The sequence below is a fragment of the Onychostruthus taczanowskii genome, unplaced genomic scaffold, assembly GCF_017590055.1.
Source record: "Onychostruthus taczanowskii isolate IOZ18803 unplaced genomic scaffold, ASM1759005v1 scaffold2, whole genome shotgun sequence".
Taxonomy (NCBI): Eukaryota; Metazoa; Chordata; class Aves; order Passeriformes; family Passeridae; genus Onychostruthus; species Onychostruthus taczanowskii.
This window is the reverse complement of record NW_024499239.1, coordinates 19753362-19772884: the sequence shown is the minus strand read 5'-3', so window position 1 is coordinate 19772884 and position 19523 is coordinate 19753362. Positions and strand designations below refer to the sequence as shown.

Here is a 19523-nt window from a genome sequence, read left to right as displayed (position 1 = left end):
CATGCTTTGTTTTGGCTCTTCCCCAAACGCTTCTTTGCATTTGTATTTCTGCCCATTTCATTGCTGTGACCTTGGAGTTTGTCATCCTTGTGTATGAATTCTATATGGATGCTCATCATTATCTGCTAGACTTCCTGCCACGTGCAGCAACCCACAATACTAAAATTTATTTATTCTGACCAACTTTCCCAAAGCTGACTGCTGACATGAGAGAACAGTCTTTGATTGTCTCACTGTAACAAAGATTTCTTTCATCCTCAGCCATTGCTCCCTTTGATGTTCTTTCACACTTGCTGTTTTCAAAGTTTGCCTGGGAGTTTTATTTGACCTACTGATCATAATGCATTTAGGTCTGTAATGGGTAATGGATATCTAAGTTATAGCTGCTGATGCAGTGTTTATATTCTTCCCACGGTGTGAGAGGAGCTTTGTATAAAAGTTATTACTGACATCTTGATAGTGCAACTCAGACATCTTAATGTAGTGCCATGTTATTATTTCATTACTGCTGCTTCACACTAATTCATTATTTATAAACATGTGTGCTTCTGGCTCACTGAGTAGCTGGCAATTTATTCCCATACCCAGAATCTCATTTTAAGATCCCAGTTGTTACTCTTCTGGAACTTGCCTTATATTTTATTTACTACCAATGTCATTCTAATACAAGAAACAGAGTAAGGTGGTGGAGAGGTAACTGCTGTCACTGTTTGCAAACACAAGGGTGGCTTATTTTGGCAACTTCCTCAGAACCAGTAATTCTGTGATATAGTAATTTTAATGTCAAAAAACTCATAACTCGATATGGAAGTAGTCATAAAATTACAGAAGTTCAAGTCTAGTTTCTGTAACCCAGGCAAAGTAGCCCAGCCCTGAATTCCTAAGAGGTATATGCCACCAGAAAAATAAAAGTAGAAATGTTTTTAACACAGAGATGTTTAGGGAGCTTTTGTCATACAAAAGAGAATCAGTAAAAAACAAAAGAGGGGTCATGACAGCATGTCATGTCAGGGTCTTAATATTCTGTGACACAAAAGAATTTCTATTTTTGAATTAATAGGAAAATGACATATTTCTGTAAATTTACAAAACACGATTGAAGGATAATTTGTAATTTAAAACATAAGCACTTCAAAATACATTACTGTAAATTGCAAGATTTCTTTTGTCTTCCAGAAGATATAACAGCTGTCAAAAGACAGCACCTTAGATTGAAAATCAGCCTATAAAGTAGATTTCAGGTTAAAAACTAAAAATTACTGTAGATTTTTAGGAGCTTAAATTCAGTTTTCAGGGCTATACAATAGAACTTAATGGCATGAAATACAGAGCTGCACAGTAAGATTCACAAAGGCAGGTCTAATTTATGCAATTTTTTCTGATTTTTTTTTTTTTCATGAGAGATCTGTTTAGGACAACTTTAGAAGGGTTTACACAACTAATAGCATGGCTGGCACAAAGTAATTGTTCTTTTTAAGTTTCACTCCAAGTTGGTATTTGACCTGAAAAATCTTGTGATACTGTATCTGCTTTGAATATAAAGCCGAGAGAAAATTTAACCAGGTTAAACAGCTGCTTGGATTTGTAGTTATCTATAGTCTGGATTAGCATGTAAATCACTTCTGGCAACAGGATGGATAATGGCTTTCTTCAAAGTGGTTTTTTTTTGTTCGTTTGTTTTTGGGTTTTTGCTCTGTTTGTAGTTATTGTTTTGGTTAGTTGGTTTGGGTTGCTTTGTTTTGTTGGGTTTTTTTTTGGAGGAGATAAAGGTTCTGCTTCATTCCCAGTGCAGTTCTAGTTCCTCTCTCTCCCTTGCTGGACCCTCCGTCATTGAGGTGTATTTAAAATATGACCCCTCTCATATAGCAATGACCAAAAAAACTTGCAGACAAATAATCAAATAAAATTAATAATTTTATTGTCCTGGAAGACCATGACCACCATGAAGCTGGAAACTTCAGAAATATTAGAAACAATCCTTTTTATCTTGCTTCAGCTGGACCTTTTTTAACTGAAGACACATTATATTTTTTTCTTTACATTTACAGTGCTCATTCTTTTTTTTTCTTTACATGAAAACATATTCCCTTACTTGAGGGAAGATACATAAGTATATATTCCCTTATGTGAGGAGGATGCATTTCTGATAACTGGGATGGTTACAAATTCAGTAGATAGTGAAGATTTTATTTTCCTGATACAGCTAATACAATAGAGCAAGACACAAAGATGTACTTAAGAAAGACAGAGTTTAAATGTACATGGACATTAAAATGTAAAGTTCTTCCATAACATCGTCCAAATAATACTAGTGGAGAAATTTTAGAAAAAAACACTTCTATGCTAGAAAGTAAATTTGTCTCGCATAGCATTAGTCAAACTCAAAAAAAAAAAAAAAAAAAGAAAAAAGAAAAAAAAAAGCTCTTAGAAGAATTAAAGATGACACTGAGGATGTGAAGGAAGAGACAGGATCATCAGGTTTGCCAGGTGCCAATTGAATTCCCAGTAATGACAGAAGTGGTGCAAAGTGCTGACAGGTCAAAGGCTGACTTTTCAGCCTTCTCTGCCATAGCTGGACAAGCTGATTGCTTTCAAAAATGAAATCAAGAGATGACTGCCCACCAGCCTGAGATTGGTAACAAGAGGCTGAATATTACAGTGGCCCAAAGAGTGTATCTGCCCATTCTCAGGACAGATCGGTGTCCTGAAAGATTTGAGCTATTTATTCTGTGAGACTGGGTGCACAGTTTAAATTGTTTAGTATAAGCCTTCTTGGCAACCCTTTCTGGATGGTTTCACTTTGACTGTGAAACCAACAACTTCACCACACTTTTGCTATCAACTCTTTCAAGGCAAACTTCTCAGAGAAAGAGACAATGCTTTTCCAGAGAGCAAGGATAACATCAAATCCAACAGAATTCAGAATAAACTCTGGCAACTATTTTTGCCATAAACCCCTCATGCACTGAACTATGACCTCTTCCCAAGTAATGCTTGTGTCATCTGTGTCATCCATGATACTGAACTACCTCCAAAAGTCATTGAAGCAGGGATTTTTCTGGATAAGCTTAGAGAAAATCTTTTTTAGACAGTAGACCTTTAAAGTGCTGATTACTCCCTTATTCATTTGTTGGAGTAATGGGATCTTACCAGAAGCAGACCGTGATTTTTCCAGGAGCTTTTAATCAAGCTTGTGGCAGGTGGCATTACCCTAAAGAAGGGGAAATTTGAAGTCCATGGCCTGTTTCTCAGTGTTCCCTAAGACCTGACACTGTGAGGGCACTTTGAGCATTTGTGTAGTAACTTCAACCTTTAAGTTGTCTCTATGACTTGTAGGAAAAACTTCCAAAAACCTCTTGTGGGCCTGGGGTTCTCACAGCAATGAATTATGGAAGGCTTTAGCATGCATCCTCCTTTTGCACTGCCACCCAGCAGAAGGGTCAAACTGTCCTTCAGCAGCCTTCAAGCCCAAGGCAGTTTCCTCTTCATTACCTCCCATATGGATTGTACACCCACCACATCCAAGACAAGAGTTCTGTCTAATTTAGCTTTTAAAGCAACACTTATGCATAGCCACAGGGTTACTAACATCACCCAGAGATTGCCTTGAACTCATGATGATTATTATATGCAAAGACACTTCATGATTAAAACCAAAGTGGATAATCAAACAATAAAACTCCAGAACAAATGACAGAAAGTGACAGCAGCATGGTGGTGAAGTTACAAGTCACCCATTTTAAGGAATGACTAACTAGAGTAGGAGTGAAGGGTGGAATCTGATAGAGCAGTGTAAACTCATCAGTGGCACAGAGAAAGTGAAAGGGAAATGTATGTTTGCTATCTCTTCTACTACAAGAATGAGCAGGTATCAAGTAAAAATAGCAAACAGCAGGTTCAAAACTGCAGATAGTTCTTCACAGCAGACAGGTTGGCTGTGAAATTCCCTGCACAGGAGGCTGTAGTAATTTGAAGCGTGCATGTGTTCAAGCTACAACTGCACAAGACAACAGAAGAAAATCCACAGAAGTTTCTTCTAAACAAAGAACACACATCTGGCTCAAGAAATCCCCTCAGCAGATACCCACTGCTGGTGGCTGTCAGGAATGGGATGTTACTTGTTTGGACAGTCTGATCCTGTGGCTGCTCGGGTCCACATTCCTCCTGATGGCAGTGATTATGTGCAGGGTTTCCCCATGCACAGCAGACCAATGACATGAGAGCCATAAGGCACTGCCATTCTTACACAGGGCCAAGGACCATGGTTCTCTATCAAAATGTGATATGTAAGCACTGCTACAGAGCTTATCTCTTAAGTTTCAGGTGTAGGCTGGGAAAGCTGTGTAGGTTTCATGCTTACAACTGTTAATTAAGTTACAACTTTTAGGCAATTGTCAGTGGAACAGAGCAGACTGATATTAATGCAAAGCGAGTGTTCAATCCCTATTTCCTCATGCTGTTACTGTAACCCCAAGCTGCCCTGAGCACACCCTGAAATCAGCATCAGAGCAGCTGTGCAGTTCAGCACGCTTATGCAACCACGCTGGCTGCCTTTGTATTTGTGAAAACAGATGTTTGTTTTTTGTTTTTTTGTTTTTTGTTTTTTTTTTTTTTTAAAGATCCCATTAATTCTCACAGAAATAGGTTTTCAGATTTATGAAATACTGAATAAATCGGTATTTAATAAGCAAATGGCTTTAATAGTAGTAATTGTGTGCACTTGTACTTTCCAATCCAAAGGATCAGTGAAAGTTCACCTGATCCCGAAAGCACTGCTTTTCCCTGCTGAACGCCCAGACTTGCTGCCAACACCTTCCGTGCGGTGCAGCGCTGCCTGGGAGCCTGGGCTGCGCTGGGGAACAGCGAAGCATCCTCATTGTCACTGCCCGGGCGCTTGGGGACACGCCGCAGCACCTGTGCACCTCACGGCTCTGCCGGGCATGGAACGAGCCCAGCGCCAGCGGGACAGAATGCAGAGGAAGATCTCAGCCTTAGGGCGAGGGAGGCCGGCCGGAGCGGTGGCGGCCGGCAGGTGCGAGCGGGCTGCGGCTCCGCCAGAGACCTGGGGAGAAGTTTCTGCGGGCTGGGGGTGCTGCAGCAGCTCTGCCCGCAGAAGCGGCGCGGCCGGAGCCGCCCCCGGCCGCAGCAAGGCACGGAGGGGGATGTAGTCCGCGGGTGGCGGCGCGGGGCTGCCTACACTTCCCAAGGTGCCGCCGTGCCGTGCCGTGCCGTGCCGTGCCGAGAGCGGCGGGAGCGGTCCCTCCTGCGCGCCATGAGCACCGGCACAGGTAGGCGGGCGCGGGGGCCGGCCGGGACCCCCGATGTTTCGGGGCGTCTTTGCCGCTGCCCAGCTCGGGTCCGTCTCCTTGCAGCGCGGGGTGCGGGCAGCGGCAGCCGGATGAAAATCGCTCACCTAACACCTCCCGAAAATACGAGAATCTGTGTGCGCGCCTGTCGCGGGGGGAGCTGCCGCAGCCTCGGGCGCTGCCGGGCGGGAGGGGCTGCGGATCCTGCGCGGCGCCCCGTGTCCATCCCCCGCTGGTACCCAGCGGTTCGGGCGGCCCCGCAGCCGAGGTGCGGTGCGGGCGGCATCAGCTGGTGCCCCGGCCCGCCCGGCATCCCGGGTGGGAGCACACAGCTTTTCAGACGGGGATATTTGGGTTGAAAGCCGGCCTTTTCTGCTGGCTGAGATATTGTGGCGGTAGAGAAGGTGGATATTAGGGATGTGCCGCGGAGCCCAAGCTAGGATTGCCACCCGGAGGAATCCAGTTGCCCAGGGCAATACAAAACTAATTTGTCCTGTGATATCTGCCGGATTTGAGAACTGACTTGGAACTGTATTTTTTTGCGATTCAGCATTCATCTGCGTTGTGTGTCGGCGGGGGGTGGTTACTTCAGAGCACAGCTGATTGCAAAATATTATAGTCCTTAAGGCAAATGCAGGGCTGTGCACAGAGAGCGGGGACTCTGGGAGGTGGTTGTGTATTTCGCTTGTGAGGGTAACTGTAGTGCTAAATATATGCTCTACCACAACAACAGGGAGAGGCTTTATAGCTACAATTATGTGGTGACTCTGTATGTCAACATGCTTAATCATACCACATCCTCACACCGAGCCAAAGGGGAGCCTGGTGCAAACAGAGAGGAGAACAAGCTTAGGACAGTGAGTGACCTGGGGTCAGACACCTGCTGCAGGTTGCGGCTGAAAGCCTAGTCTGGCATTTCCTCATGTTTGTTGATGGTGTAAGTGCTTTCATGTGTGCTGATTGTCCAAGTCCTCACATGGTATGTGGGTGAAACACGTACTGCCAGCCTGCCGCTCCTCTGTGGAAGTGCCCAGGCCAAGGCACTGGCCTTGCAGGTGAGAGCAAAGCATGTGTTGCAGGGTGTTTGAACGACCATACAAATCCCCAGTCTGTTTCCTGTCTTTAAAGAGCATCGGGATAGTTAACAGGGATGTAACATCTCCTTTGGCACTGGGGGAATGCCGGTACGGAATCATTTCCTTGGTTGCCTGGCTCTAATTTTGAACTGAAGAACATGAAATACTGAGAAATGTTTAAATTCTATTGTGGTAGAACTGAGCCTGGTAGAGGAAATATTAGAGTCTAAGTTTTTCTCTCTATAATGTTTTAAATGTCAATTACATAGATTGTGAAGTTATAAACCCAGCAGAAAAGTTAGTGCAGAGGAGACTTGACACAATTCTATCTCAGTAATTGCTCCAAACACGGTGTAAATTAAATAGCAAAAAAGAACAGTGCCAAGATAAAAATAACATCCTGGGAAAAAAAGAGAGTGGAAAAAAACCCTGAGAGTTCTTAGGTCTCATTTGAAAGAATAACTGGCAGTTTTAGGAATTTTGGTTTTAAGTATAGGGTTAGCTTTGATCTTTCCAGATTTTGATTTTGTGTGTCTGTGTAGGCTATGTAAACAACCTGCAATCAATTCTCATGATAAATTAAATGTGAGGACCCATATCTACTCAGTGAAATCAATGGAAAATTTCCGTTAACATTGATGGGTACAATGTACAACAAATTGTACAACAAATTCAGTGCCATGGTTTGTTTAAAATTGCTTTTCCCAAGAGATTTCCACAAAAATTACTATGGAAAGGCTTTAATTCAAAGTTTGCTGTTTACTCTAACAGAAATATATTTCTGGGTCTGCAAAGAAAACAAGGATGCAGCGTGTGTTAAAAACAGCCCCACACGAGATCCAATGAATTGCTGCATGGTTTGGTAATCTAGGAGAAATTCCCAATATTGCTTTTGTTCTTGAGATGGAGCAAACAGTTGTGGATCTGCATTATTACTCCAGAAACTTTTGCTCAGTCTGTGTCCCCTCTTGCACCAAGGCAGCACACCATCCACTGTCTGTATCAAGAAGGTTTCAGGCAGTGCTGTGACACTGCTTTGCCACTTTAACCATAGCATTTGGCACTGGATATAGAAATGCTTATATGTGGTAAATGTGATGTAGTTTGTTATGTATTGATACAGGTAATACAATTTAAAACAGTTCAATAGTACATACATTGAGCCATTGTCCTGATGAATGGACTGCAGACTCAGGCTATAATTTTAAATATAGAAAGCATATGATCATTTGGTATAGTAAGACACAGCTCAGATGCATTATTACGTATGTTGTAATTACATATCTAGTAATTAGATTCTTCCACACATGATTTTCCTCAGCTGCCTTCTATATATACTTACCATTGGTCTTGGCTGAAACTATTTCTAAGAGCCTATTCGCTGCTTTTTATACCTGGGAGATTTGCATGAAGTGGTTGTGCTTTTAGGATACTAAAAGTACTTTAAAGAGCTTATAATATGGTTTTCAGTCTAATAATTAAGTTCTTTGCCATCTTGAAATCATAGCAAGAAGAACAGAATAGGTTAAATATTTGAGATTGTGAAAATGAGGTTCTCCTCAATTCTCAGAAATAGGGTAACATGATGTCTATTATTTAAGTGCAAAAAGGGAATCACAGAGCTAATTACATACTAGGTGAGTTATCTTAGATTAGATTAAATTAAATGTCATGACACAAATTCACACAGCTATTTAGTCTTTAAACTATTATATTAAAGGGGCAATTTGGTTGCATGGATCAGAGAACAGCTAATGGAGTGCCACAGCCCAAATGGAGCAGGAATGCAGTGGCTCTGGTTACAAAAGAGGTTACTCAGGTTGGGCACACAGGGCCCAGTTCAGCTTGGAGATGATTAATTCCTTTTCAAAGTTCGCATGCAACTTTGCTGATAAAAATCCTCCCTAGAGACAAAAGTTATGTTTGTATCAGACTGTGCTATATTTTTATACTTAGATACAACGTTTTTCATTCAGCCCTTTGTTCTGAGCACTGGTAAAAGAGCATTGAATTACTAGACAGGAGCACCAGGAGGTCAGCTTGCTTTGGAGTGTGCCTGCTAATGAACATGTTCACCTTATAAGATGCAATCCTACATGCTTCATAATTAAACAAAAGTAGAACTACTTCATTTCATTGTTATTTTATCCAGGTTTCCCTGGGAAAAAACCCAACAATGTATTTCCTGATGGTATTTTCTTCCTCTGAGGTTGAATTGCAAAGACAATTTAATTTCTTAGACTGTAAAGAACAGGAAGCTGTAGCTTGGGATTTATTAAGGTTTTGGGGGATTCTTTACAGCTCTTAAGAAAATGGTTTCAGCTCAGTGAATGTATCTTTTAAATGGCATCATGTTCTTGGATGATGGAAACACACAGCACAGTTAGGGGAGGGAGAAGTAGGTCAGAAGAGCTTCTCAGGTGATGTCACATCAGCTGGTAACTCCTGACTGCAGGACATCCTGACTCCTGGTGGCCTTCACATGCTGCCCGAGTGCTGCAGCCCATCTCTGGAGAGGTGGATAGTTCTTAACAGAATCCGGACATTTGGCTTTCTGAGTGAGGTCTCCTTGCTCACCTGCCTGTTTTCAGTGAAGCCCCTGTCCAGTACTGAGCACCTTTCTGGGCTGGTGTGGGCTGGTGTCTGCTCACATCTGACTGCCCCTGCAGTACGATGTACAAGCAGTATGCTTTCAGTTTTGTTCCTCAGGACATTATTGCTTATGTACTTAATCGCCAAGAATTATCTTTGACATAAAAACATAGAGGTCTAAGAAATGTAGAAAAAATTGAGAAATACAAGCATAGCTACTTTTTCCTCTCTTCTGTGCAATTGGATGGCCAACATTCAAGGAGAAGTGAAGAATTCTTGGTTTTAGTTTTGGTCGATTTGACAAACAATTCCCCTCTACACTGCACAAATCAAAGCTTTAGCAGTGAAAACTCCTCTCTCCTGATTGCTGTTAATTGTAAGCTCACTGCTGCATTTTCCACTCCTGTAGGGGTTTGCTGGTGCCATTAACTCACCTTTGGACCCTTGGGTTCTCCAACCAAGCACTCAGCACTCACAGTGAAGAATTAAACATATTTGTGTTAAAAGGGCTTGTGCTGCATGGGGCTGTTAAAAACAGAGCTCTGTAAGTGCCAGGATGAAAGGGGGCCCAGGCAGCAGAGCTGGGTCTCTGCACAAGCCCAGCATCAGATGGAGGGCAGCACATGGGCCTTGGAGATTAGTGGACAATTTGCTGGCTTGCTCTCTGCATCCTTAAATATAACCTTAAGGCAAACATTTCTGAATTTGTATTATTCCCTGTGTCAAGATCCATTAGCAGCATGTCAAGGTCCATAACTGTTACCATCTGAAATGTTTTGGAATGTTTTTTGGAATGTTTTTTTTTCACAGCTTATTAGTTGATGTTCGTGCTCTGAAATGTAGATGGAGTATTGTTTTTCATGAAGCATGGTTATGTATTTTTCCATTTCAGATAAGAAATGTGACATGAATAAAAACTTTGTTCAGTGAATATTTCTGTAGCTTTAGGAGCCATTTTTTTTTATTTCTCCTTTAAAATCAAATCCTTCTACTGGTATTAGTCAAATTGATCATTAACTATATTTTGAAGAATCTCCTGATCTTATAGGACAATTTTCTTGATCTGTAGATGAAAGAAAAAGTCTAAATGCAGTTGGCCATGAAAAATACACATTCCTGAATTGCAGATCACTAGTGATGTTTTGAAAATACTTTAATGTTCTTAATTGCAGGTTGGTTTTTCCTACTTAGAAACTGTTATTTTTAGGTTTAAGTAATGCTGTCATTGTAAAACAGTAACAGATTGCAGTTGCTCCTCATGGTGGATATGAAGAACAAATGTGTAATCTTGGTTGTTACTGCATAGTAGCTGCTCACAAATACAGCATCCAGTTCCTTGGGAAGTTTTCAAGCAGCTCTTCTGTCAGTTCATTTCTAGCATGATACTTCAGAGGAGGATGAAATGTGGTTCTTCCTCTTCCCTTTTGCCAAGTTAATTTGTGCTTCAGTGGGAAAAAATCCCTCTCCTGTGGTGGTTTATGGAGTGAAATAGCTGGGTATGGTGTACAAAATGGGAGTGCTAAGCCTTCACTAGTTGTGTTCCTTCAAGTCTAGTTCAGGCAGTGGCAAAGATTGAATTGCTGTCATGCTGTTTGTGTGGTAAAATTCATGGTGAAGTAAGAGTTAAAGTTTGGTGCATATCATATGAAGAGCAAGCCACAGAACCTGTTCTGCTTAAGTGTCAGGCAAAAGCTTTTGTCACTTTAAAAAATAGGTCATATACTTCCTTCTCCTAAGTATATGACTTAGAGATTATATGACATAAAGTTAATTTGTGCTTCAGTGGGAAAAAATCCCTCTCCTGTGGTGGTTTATGGAGTGAAATAGCTGGGTATGGTGTACAAAATGGGAGTGCTAAGCCTTCACTAGTTGTGTTCCTTCAAGTCTAGTTCAGGCAGTGGCAAAGATTGAATTGCTGTCATGCTGTTTGTGTGGTAAAATTCATGGTGAAGTAAGAGTTAAAGTTTGGTGCATATCATATGAAGAGCAAGCCACAGAACCTGTTCTGCTTAAGTGTCAGGCAAAAGCTTTTGTCACTTTAAAAAATAGGTCATATACTTCCTTCTCCTCCTAAGTATACGACTTAGAGATTATATGACATGGAGTATATGACTTAGGATAAAGGAATCTCAGAAGTGATTCATAAGACAGTTTACTAGTTGATGTCTAAATATATACTGGGATCTTCTCTGCTGAGCATCTCTGAGTGGGACTTAATGAATGGGCAGCCTTGTGTGCAGGGATTCATTTGGAGAGGTCTTGATCAGAGACCACTGTTTTTTTCTTGACTTATTTTCTTATTTTTACCTCTGTCTGGAGAGTTTACTGAGGTACATTTCTAAATCCTAGACTGCTATAAATTTTGCAGTTTAAAATAATGTGAGTGCTCTAGGAGTCATAAAAAATACTTTTACAGTTTCCTATTTGTTTTTTTTCTCAGTTACCTTCATTTGCTTTGCTCTGTTTTCAAGTTCTTCCCCTCCCTTTTCCAGTTGGTGTTCTCGGTATTGCAGACTTAGCTGGGATCTGCAAGTCAAACAGGCTTTTCTGTTCTTTACCTTGTAAGACTCCACTGGGGATATTTGACTGAGTTCAGCTTGGCTTTATGGAGTCTTGTAGGGTTTTCTGTGGTTTTCCTTTGGCTTTGCAATACCAGCAGCATGAAGGCAATCACCTGGTTACAGTTTTAGATGCAACACAGATACAGAGGATCTAATCTTTAAGGCCACAAATACAATTGTGTACTGATACAAAGGAAACCATAGAAATGGCTGTGTTGACACTATTACCCTGATGAGAGGAGGATGGGAATGGAAAAGGGTTTGCAGCCCAAGGCCTTAGCTGGGACCTGAGGCAGTCGGGAACAGCTGGGGCTGCGTATGGCTGTGCTGTGGGTGTCTGGCACTGGCCCCGGCGCCTCACCCCTGTGACTTGCACATATGCTCTCTGTTCTGCTGTCTGTTAACCTGGCTGCAAGTCAGGCTTGCCAACCCAGGCCTTTGCCTGTGCTCTGAGCCTCGGTTTGCTCGGCAGCTCTGGCCCTGCTCAGACTAAACTCAACCCTGTGCTCTGCTGCTGGCTTCAGGCACTGACAGAAACATCCTGGGTGCAGGTGATGGGTAAATACTGGTGATAAGGGAGGAGAGTTGTTTTGCACTGACCTTTCCATGACTAATGGCGTAACTGAGCTATGATGTTCCCACCCACTTGGTCAACAGACTGGACCTGCCAGGACTGGTGCAGTGGAAGCTGCTGTGCTCTTCTCTTGAGAGGGCGGCAGCCAGGGAGAGGGGATGGAGAGCTCTTCTCCTGATCCACCTGGAAAAGAGAGACAAGACAGAGGGGAATTGAATTGTGTTTTTCAACCCCCCTCCCCCGATGGGTGGGTGAAGGGGAGATGAAGCCAAGCTCCTCTCACAAAGGCATAGAAAAAGGGCAAGAAGCAACCCTCTGAAGGGGTAGCAGGAGAAGTTCATGCTGGTTGTAAGGGAAAGTGAAATCCCAGTGATAGTGCTTGAACCCAGGAGGGAACCAAGGAGGGTAGCAGAGGGGCTGTGAAATCTCCAGCCTCTGAGATTTTCAAAATTTAATAGACCATGTTGCTCCAGCACTTGCCAAACTGAAGACTGGCCTGTAGTCAGCTGGATCTCTGGGCATCTGGTGCAAAGTTTTCAGTGAGTATTTGAAACTGTCCTTAACCATGACTGCAGATCATCTGTTGTGTTGCTACAGAGATCCACAGGCACATTAATCTTAAATGTTTTGTGTGGCCATTTACCAACCAATCTTCTTGGACATATTTTGATGGCTCATTCCTGCCTTGGAAAATTGGAGAAAAATTAGTGTCAGCTGCATGTATGAACATTGGTAAGCTTTCCTGAGCCAGACCCCGTGGAGAAACAGGGTTTATGTATCACAAATCTCTTGAACAATTGCCTAGAGATGCAGACCTGTCCTGGGGGTTGTGTATGTGCAGCTGCAGAGCTCCTCAGCTGGGACATGGAGTTCGGTGTGAAAGTCTGGCTTCTCCACTGCTGAGACTTTGAGAAGTTTTAAGTATCATCACCCATCACTGTGAACTGCAGTGTTTTATCTCTTTGGAACTAGGGCATTTTTTAATGTGCCTTTGTACAGAATTAGGTGCAATCATTTCAGCATCTTTGTTTTAATAACCACAGGTTTTCATGGTCCCAAACTAAGGTAAGAAGCATCTCACAGATTGCCTTAATGTCTTGTCAGTGACAGCATAACCAGAGCTTTTCTAGCATCTTCTTTACGTCTGTATGAGCCATGAGACCTTTAGTAATGATAAAACACACTAGATTGTGTTTCAGTTTGCTGACATTTATTGTCATTATTTCAGATCATTAGACTGTACCAGCTTGGATTGAGTGCTTGAGTAGCTTGTTTCTAGCTGTGCCCATTGTCCTGACCTGGGAGCTAACGATGACAGTGGCTGTGTCCATCTTGGTCTTGTATGTTTTTCAGGATGGTACTAAGGGATGATCACCTCAGATGAGGAATTTTAGCTTCTTTTTGGTAGTGTGGCCTAAATTTCATTAAATGCATGAAGCCAGCTTAACAAAGTTCTATTTATATCTTAATAGAGCTGCTCACTGACACTGCTGCAGATTTTGTTGTCTATATTATTAATAGGATTTGACCTAAGACTAAAGCCTAGGTTGTGCTAGGAACCCTTAACTTTCATTACTGCTAAACTTTGGGGTTAAATCTTGTTTCTGCTCTGAAGCCATGTGATACATTTTCAGAACTGCTGAAGCAATAGGCACGTTTTGCATTTCTTTCCATAGATCTATAATTTTAACTTGCGATACGCCTGAGTTTTTTCCCAAGGTCAAAGCTGACTTTTAATGGGAACAGCTCAGGCTGTGTCCTGTGAAGTTTATGAGATTGATATTAGGGGAGTGCTGCCAGCTCTGAGGAAATGCTCGGCTGAGCTTTCTGTGTCTTGTCTCTGAAGCACATAAGGTCTACATAGATCTAGAAGCGTGCCGTAGTCATGCCTATTTTAGAAAGCAGCAAACAGCACAAGCTGCAAATTTAAGTTGGCAGAAGAAGCCTGGCTGTTAAGCTGAAGCTGTCAGAAACTGCCACACAGTGTTGGTTGGATGCTCGATTTACCTGTCCTGCTAAGAATTAGACAGATGAAACTTCTCAGACCCTTTCTAAATACAAGGGTAAATAGTGTTTTTGGAAATATATAGAAATCCTGTATACTGGAGGCAGTCCCAGTTTCCATCTCAGTAATTTTGCTGTCATACATGTTTTGTATGGTCAGTAATTATGTATTTATTACAGTGATGGATGCTTTCAGTATAGCTGTTTGCACTGTGGGCGTCAAAAAGCACAAATATATCAGTTCTGCATTCCATCTTTAATTCTAGTTACATGCATAAACTGTTTTTGAGACACTGCCTAAGTTATGGGTCAAATTCAGTTGCTATGCCATCTAATCCTCTTCTACTTTTCTGTATAAGTGATTATTTTCACTCATATATTCCAACAGTGAGTTGCTTGCAAAAGCAGAAGTGTGTTCTTCCAAGACAATAAGAGGTATTGAGCATATCACTTCTCCTGATAGTCCATTTCTGTGCCAGTTACCCTGCATGCTTAGAAAATGCTGTACTGGTTTACGTTTTTGTAATTAAAAAAAATAAAAAAATTTCTTTTTTCCCTAGGTGAACCTGTGACAATTTTAAGGAGTTGCACATCCATTGTTGCTTAGAGAGGCCTTAGCAGTGGGTAAACAATAAACCTTGATATTTTAAAGGAAGATTCCTACCCTACAGGCTCTGTGGATCTGGAAGGCAGATCATGTCTCTTGAGCTGGAAGGCAAATGACTGAAATTTAGATAACCCCTGTGAATTTTCTAGGGAAATCATTGTAACTGTGCTGTGGAAAAAAAATATTACATGGACATTATTCCATTGCACTGATATTATTGTAGCATGAAGAATTAACACTTACTAAAGAACCAGACTGGTCACAGGCTACCTGGCATTTCACCTTGGCAGCTCTGGGTCTCACTGGAGCAGTGGGGAGGGAGCACTTTGAGTGGGCAGTAGGAGCTGCACATCCACAAATCCATTGGACAAAATGGCTTAAATAAATCACAGACAAATAAACAAATGACTCTAGGTGTTCCACTCCTTCCTGTCTCTAGGCTGCTTCCAACACGGCTCATGAATCTCACTGTCAGTGTTAAAATCTCTTTTAATCAATTTATTTCAACTTTTTATTGCATACTTCTTTGTAAGCATCCTGAAATGGTATGGCTTAAAGAAAGCAAAAATGCAATAAATGGCTGGAAAACTTTTAAATACAAATAATGTAATTATTATGATAATTGCTGTTCTATTAATATCTCCTGTATTTTTTCTGACTGCAGTTTATATAGTTTATAAACTATTGGGAGGAGATGTTGTCTCTGGCTTTGTGTCATAGGTAACAGTTGTACTATTTTTAATCCCAAACTAAAAGATGACATCTTATCTTTAGGAAAATGTTGCCGTATTTTGCAGGAACCCCTTGCTTTTTTGGTAGGAGGTATGACATTTATGTTCTCTGATGTCAGAGTTTCTTTTGGTAGAATTTCATTATGGTATGTTGGTGCTCATTTTTTGTAAATATGTTTAAATTTCTGACAGTCTTTTTTTTGTCAATTGACTGCAAAGCTCTCGCAGGAGGAGGGGATTTTCTTGTGCACGCAGAACTGAGAAGAGATTTGTGACTTGTGTTGGGTAGGATTAGTCAAGAGAAGAAGAGTGAAATACCAAGGTCTGAATTAAATGTTCCTTCTGTTAGGTCACTCTGACTTTACATATGTAAGACTTAATACATTTTGGGTTATTTTTGGCATTGGCATGAGTGGCTGACATTTGTTGATAGATGTAAGAGTGGAAATTGAAAGATTAATTTGTTTGCCATCTTCCCCTAAGTTTTGAAAATAATGTCTGGTCCTCAGCTTGTCCAGTGGCTCAAGAAGGGAGGGAAGAGTTGGGCTTGAGAAAACCAACTGTAACAAAGCCAGTGTTCTGCTGCTAACTCCATGCCCCTGGCAGCCTAAATATTCCTGCCCTTGATTTTGTTCCTCTCTGGATCATATCCATGAGGAGATTTCATTTCAAAAAGAAACAAATATTGCAGCTGATGTCATCAGAGAAAACTTCACATGTAAAATACTTTAAAAAAATCCTTAGACCCTAACCCTGGAATTTATTTTTTTTAAATTTTCTTTTTATTTTTTTATTTTTACATGATAGGAAAAGGCAGCATGTGCTGGCACCCAAGCCGTGAGCGTGCAGCCCCACCAAGGAATCTGTGCAGCCCCCATGACGCCTGCCCCAGCAGACTCCTGCCAGCAGCTGTCACTGTCACTTGCCAGTTCTTTAAAGCTCTTTAAAGGTGGCATAACGTGGCAAAGAGATAACGTACAGCTTTTTCCTCTAGAGGCAGGCTTAAGTTAATATTCCCCCAAAGGCCATTGTTATGGATAAGCGCAGCAAAGTGGAAAAGCTCCAGGTTTCTCTGTACTCACCCATCTCCCTTTCTCAGCTGGGGTTTGAGGCAACTTTCCAATTTTTCAGTTTCTGCAGCTTTCATCAGCTACAATCACATGGATTCAATAGGTAATTTAGAAAAGATCTGTGATCCGTTCCAGGTCACACCGATAGCATGTGTCAGCTTTTGTATCCCCCAGTCACCTGAAAGCTGAGTTGTTGGGGTGAAGATTATTTCAACTCTGAGGGCTGGTACTGAGTGAAGCTTCTTTACTATGATTGTCTAGATAAAGGGAACCTGCTCCAAGCCACACATGGTACTCATCTTCAAAAGACATTGAGACAACCAAGTCCATCTTAAAAAAAATCTGACCAAAGTGCACCGTGTTGGTTGTGTCCTGTTGCTCTCTGTTAGGAAGCATCAGATTCCTGTGTTCATTTCTTTGTCAGCAGGTTTTGACCATTTCATCATTGCAGAAGAGTGTCACTGCTGGTATAATTTAATTGTTGGGGGAAAATCATATGCATGATTCCAAGGAGAGGTGGAGCAGACAGGCCACATTGGGGGTGCCTGCTGGCAACCAGCACAGGGTGGTTATGAAGAACTGTCGCTGAACACACTCCTTCCAGCTTTTTTGTTGTTGGAAGCCTTTTGACACCTCTGGCCTGTTCCAGAGGTGCCTCACAGTGGGTTGTGCCTGCACCCGTTGTGCAATGGGCCAGTGAGGAGTGGCTGCCTGCCCACCAAGTCAGATGAGCCTGCTGTACAGAAAAATGCAGACGAGTGTTTCTCTGCGAGAATTCCTCAATGTCATGCAACGTTATCCTTTAACTGGGTTTACAAGCACAGAAGCATGTTTCAGAAGCTGTATTTTTAAAAGTGCACTCCAGAGTTTTGATTTTCCATTACAGTTTAAGAAGTTCATGAGGGTTCTTTGCAGAGCTGCTGACATGACCCCACTGCTGAAGCAGCAGCCAGCCCTGCAGTGCCTGCAGGAAAGGCTGCCACAGTGCAATGCCTAACCCAAATCAACAGGGTCAGGCACTGGCAAGCTAAATGTGTCTTACTCATGCCCAGAGCCTCAAGAAACCAAAAGTGCTAATGCAAGGGGTGCTGACTTATCAAAGGGCTGCAGCTACGTGCAAGAAGATTATTTTTACTAATACATGCTTAGGGTTTGTCAGGCTAATAAGGCTCTGCAGCATCTCTTGTGAATGCACAGAAAAGTTCAGTAGACTTCATATTTCTCCTTCAGTTTGAAAGGTTCAGCATTCATCTTTACAGCTTGCAATTCTTCATTTGTACTGCTCATCATAATGTTTCAAAAATTATTCTAGAATTGATTCCTTAAAAGTTTGAGATTAATTATTTTCAGGTTCAAGAGTAGCTATACTGTCGTGTATAATCCCACTGAAGCACAAGGAACTATGTATTTATATAAGAAATAAAACTTCATTCTGTAGTTATTAAAATCAGCTCTTACCTTACAATTAAAATTTTGAAGAATATTTTCTGAGAAATTTTGATTCATATAAGAATATTTAGATTTCAGATTTTAATACCATTATTCAGAGACCCATTGCAAATATAGCTTTGGTCAGCCTTCTTATGCAGATACAGAAATTAAGCTGTTATGCCTTAAAGTTAAGCCCCCAGAGTCCCTTCATTTATGAATTATTGTGCTGCAGATTATTAAGAGAATATATTATACTGGAAGTTTTATCTGCATCTATCTTATGTAATTTAATGCAAATAAATTGTAGATAAAATATCCTAGAACATTAAATGTTTATTTGTGATAACATTTCTGTTTATTCAGCTTGAGGAAACTGGAGGTGAAGTTAAGAGTAAGTACACTTAAAAGGAAGCAAGAAGACAGGTTTAATTATGATTTAAAGTACAATAAGCAAATAAGTCTAAAATAAAATTATTAAAGATTGCTGTAGGTTGCTGCAGTGGTACATTAACATACTAAACTATTTAGAGTGTGACACATTTTCCACATCAGAATTAAACAAATAGCAGCTTAATACGTTAAGTCATTTCAGCGACATCTGCTCTGTCAGTTGCCTGCGGGCTGGAAAATGAAGTATTATAGCAAAAGGTCCACAGATGGATCCAGCAGCTTAGGATTTGCTCTGAGTGCTGGGGGGCTTGGGGCCAGATCTGGGTCCCTTGGCACCAGCCATGTTGGTGATTTGCCTTTGGCCCCTGCCTTGGTCTGGCACAAGGTGCTCAGCTGTGGGTGTTGTCACCACTGACCTGTCCACAGCCATAAAATCAGTGAGTGGGACAAAGAGGCCGTTCCTGCTGTTTCCAAGAGGAATATCACTTGCTGTGGGAGTATTTTTTTTTTTTCTCTCTCTCTCTCTCTTTTTTTTTCTCTGAATTTTTTTTCCGTTTTCTTGGGGCTACACTGGTTAGTGAAACTGCACTGTCAGCTCTTCCCAACACCATGGGAAGGTCACTTCAAAACTCATGTGGTTGGTGTTCTTTCTCCAAAACAAGGTGTTACAGTGTATCTCTAGTACTTTATATAAATAAATACATCTATATTTTTAAAAATACTATAGTATCATAAATTTAGAGAGTATACAAGCAGAAGCCAAAACCTTATGCATATTCCTGAGATCTATAAATTAGGCCGTGTACGTGCACAAGAGCATTAAGGGAAAAATCACAAGCAGTGACATCCACAATCATAAGATGGAACAGAAATTGGAGCCTCTTTTTTACCATTTGCATTTTGTTTATGTTGTTCATACTGGAAAGGGATGAGAAGACTTTCTAGAATGTTAAAAACTTCTAACCTTTCTCTGCAACTATGACAACTAGAACCACATTAATCTAATGAAAAACTAAGGAACAGATTGCTGCACAGTCACATATCTCTGAGGGATGGTACTTAATTTAAAACAACAAGGATTTCAAGGGTGTGATAGAACTTTGAGGGCTTAACAATACTTCTTATATTGCAGTCAAAACTCCCAGAGCTCCCTTATGGAAGAGTCAGCCAAAATTCACAGT

The 19523-nt window shown here is 41.3% G+C and overlaps 1 protein-coding gene across 2 annotated transcripts in view; it reads left to right on the top strand.

Annotated features, from left to right (window-relative positions):
* The first annotated feature begins 5249 nt into the window (after window positions 1–5249).
* ABLIM2 (actin binding LIM protein family member 2) overlaps window positions 5250–19523 on the top strand; it is a 130688-nt gene continuing 116414 nt past the window's right edge. For both annotated transcript variants that reach the window (XM_041402751.1, XM_041402747.1), the window contains exon 1: window positions 5250–5288. In XM_041402751.1, the coding sequence (XP_041258685.1) occupies window positions 5273–5288 (16 nt within the window). In that variant the 5' untranslated portion in view covers window positions 5250–5272. The remainder of the gene's footprint in view (window positions 5289–19523) is intronic.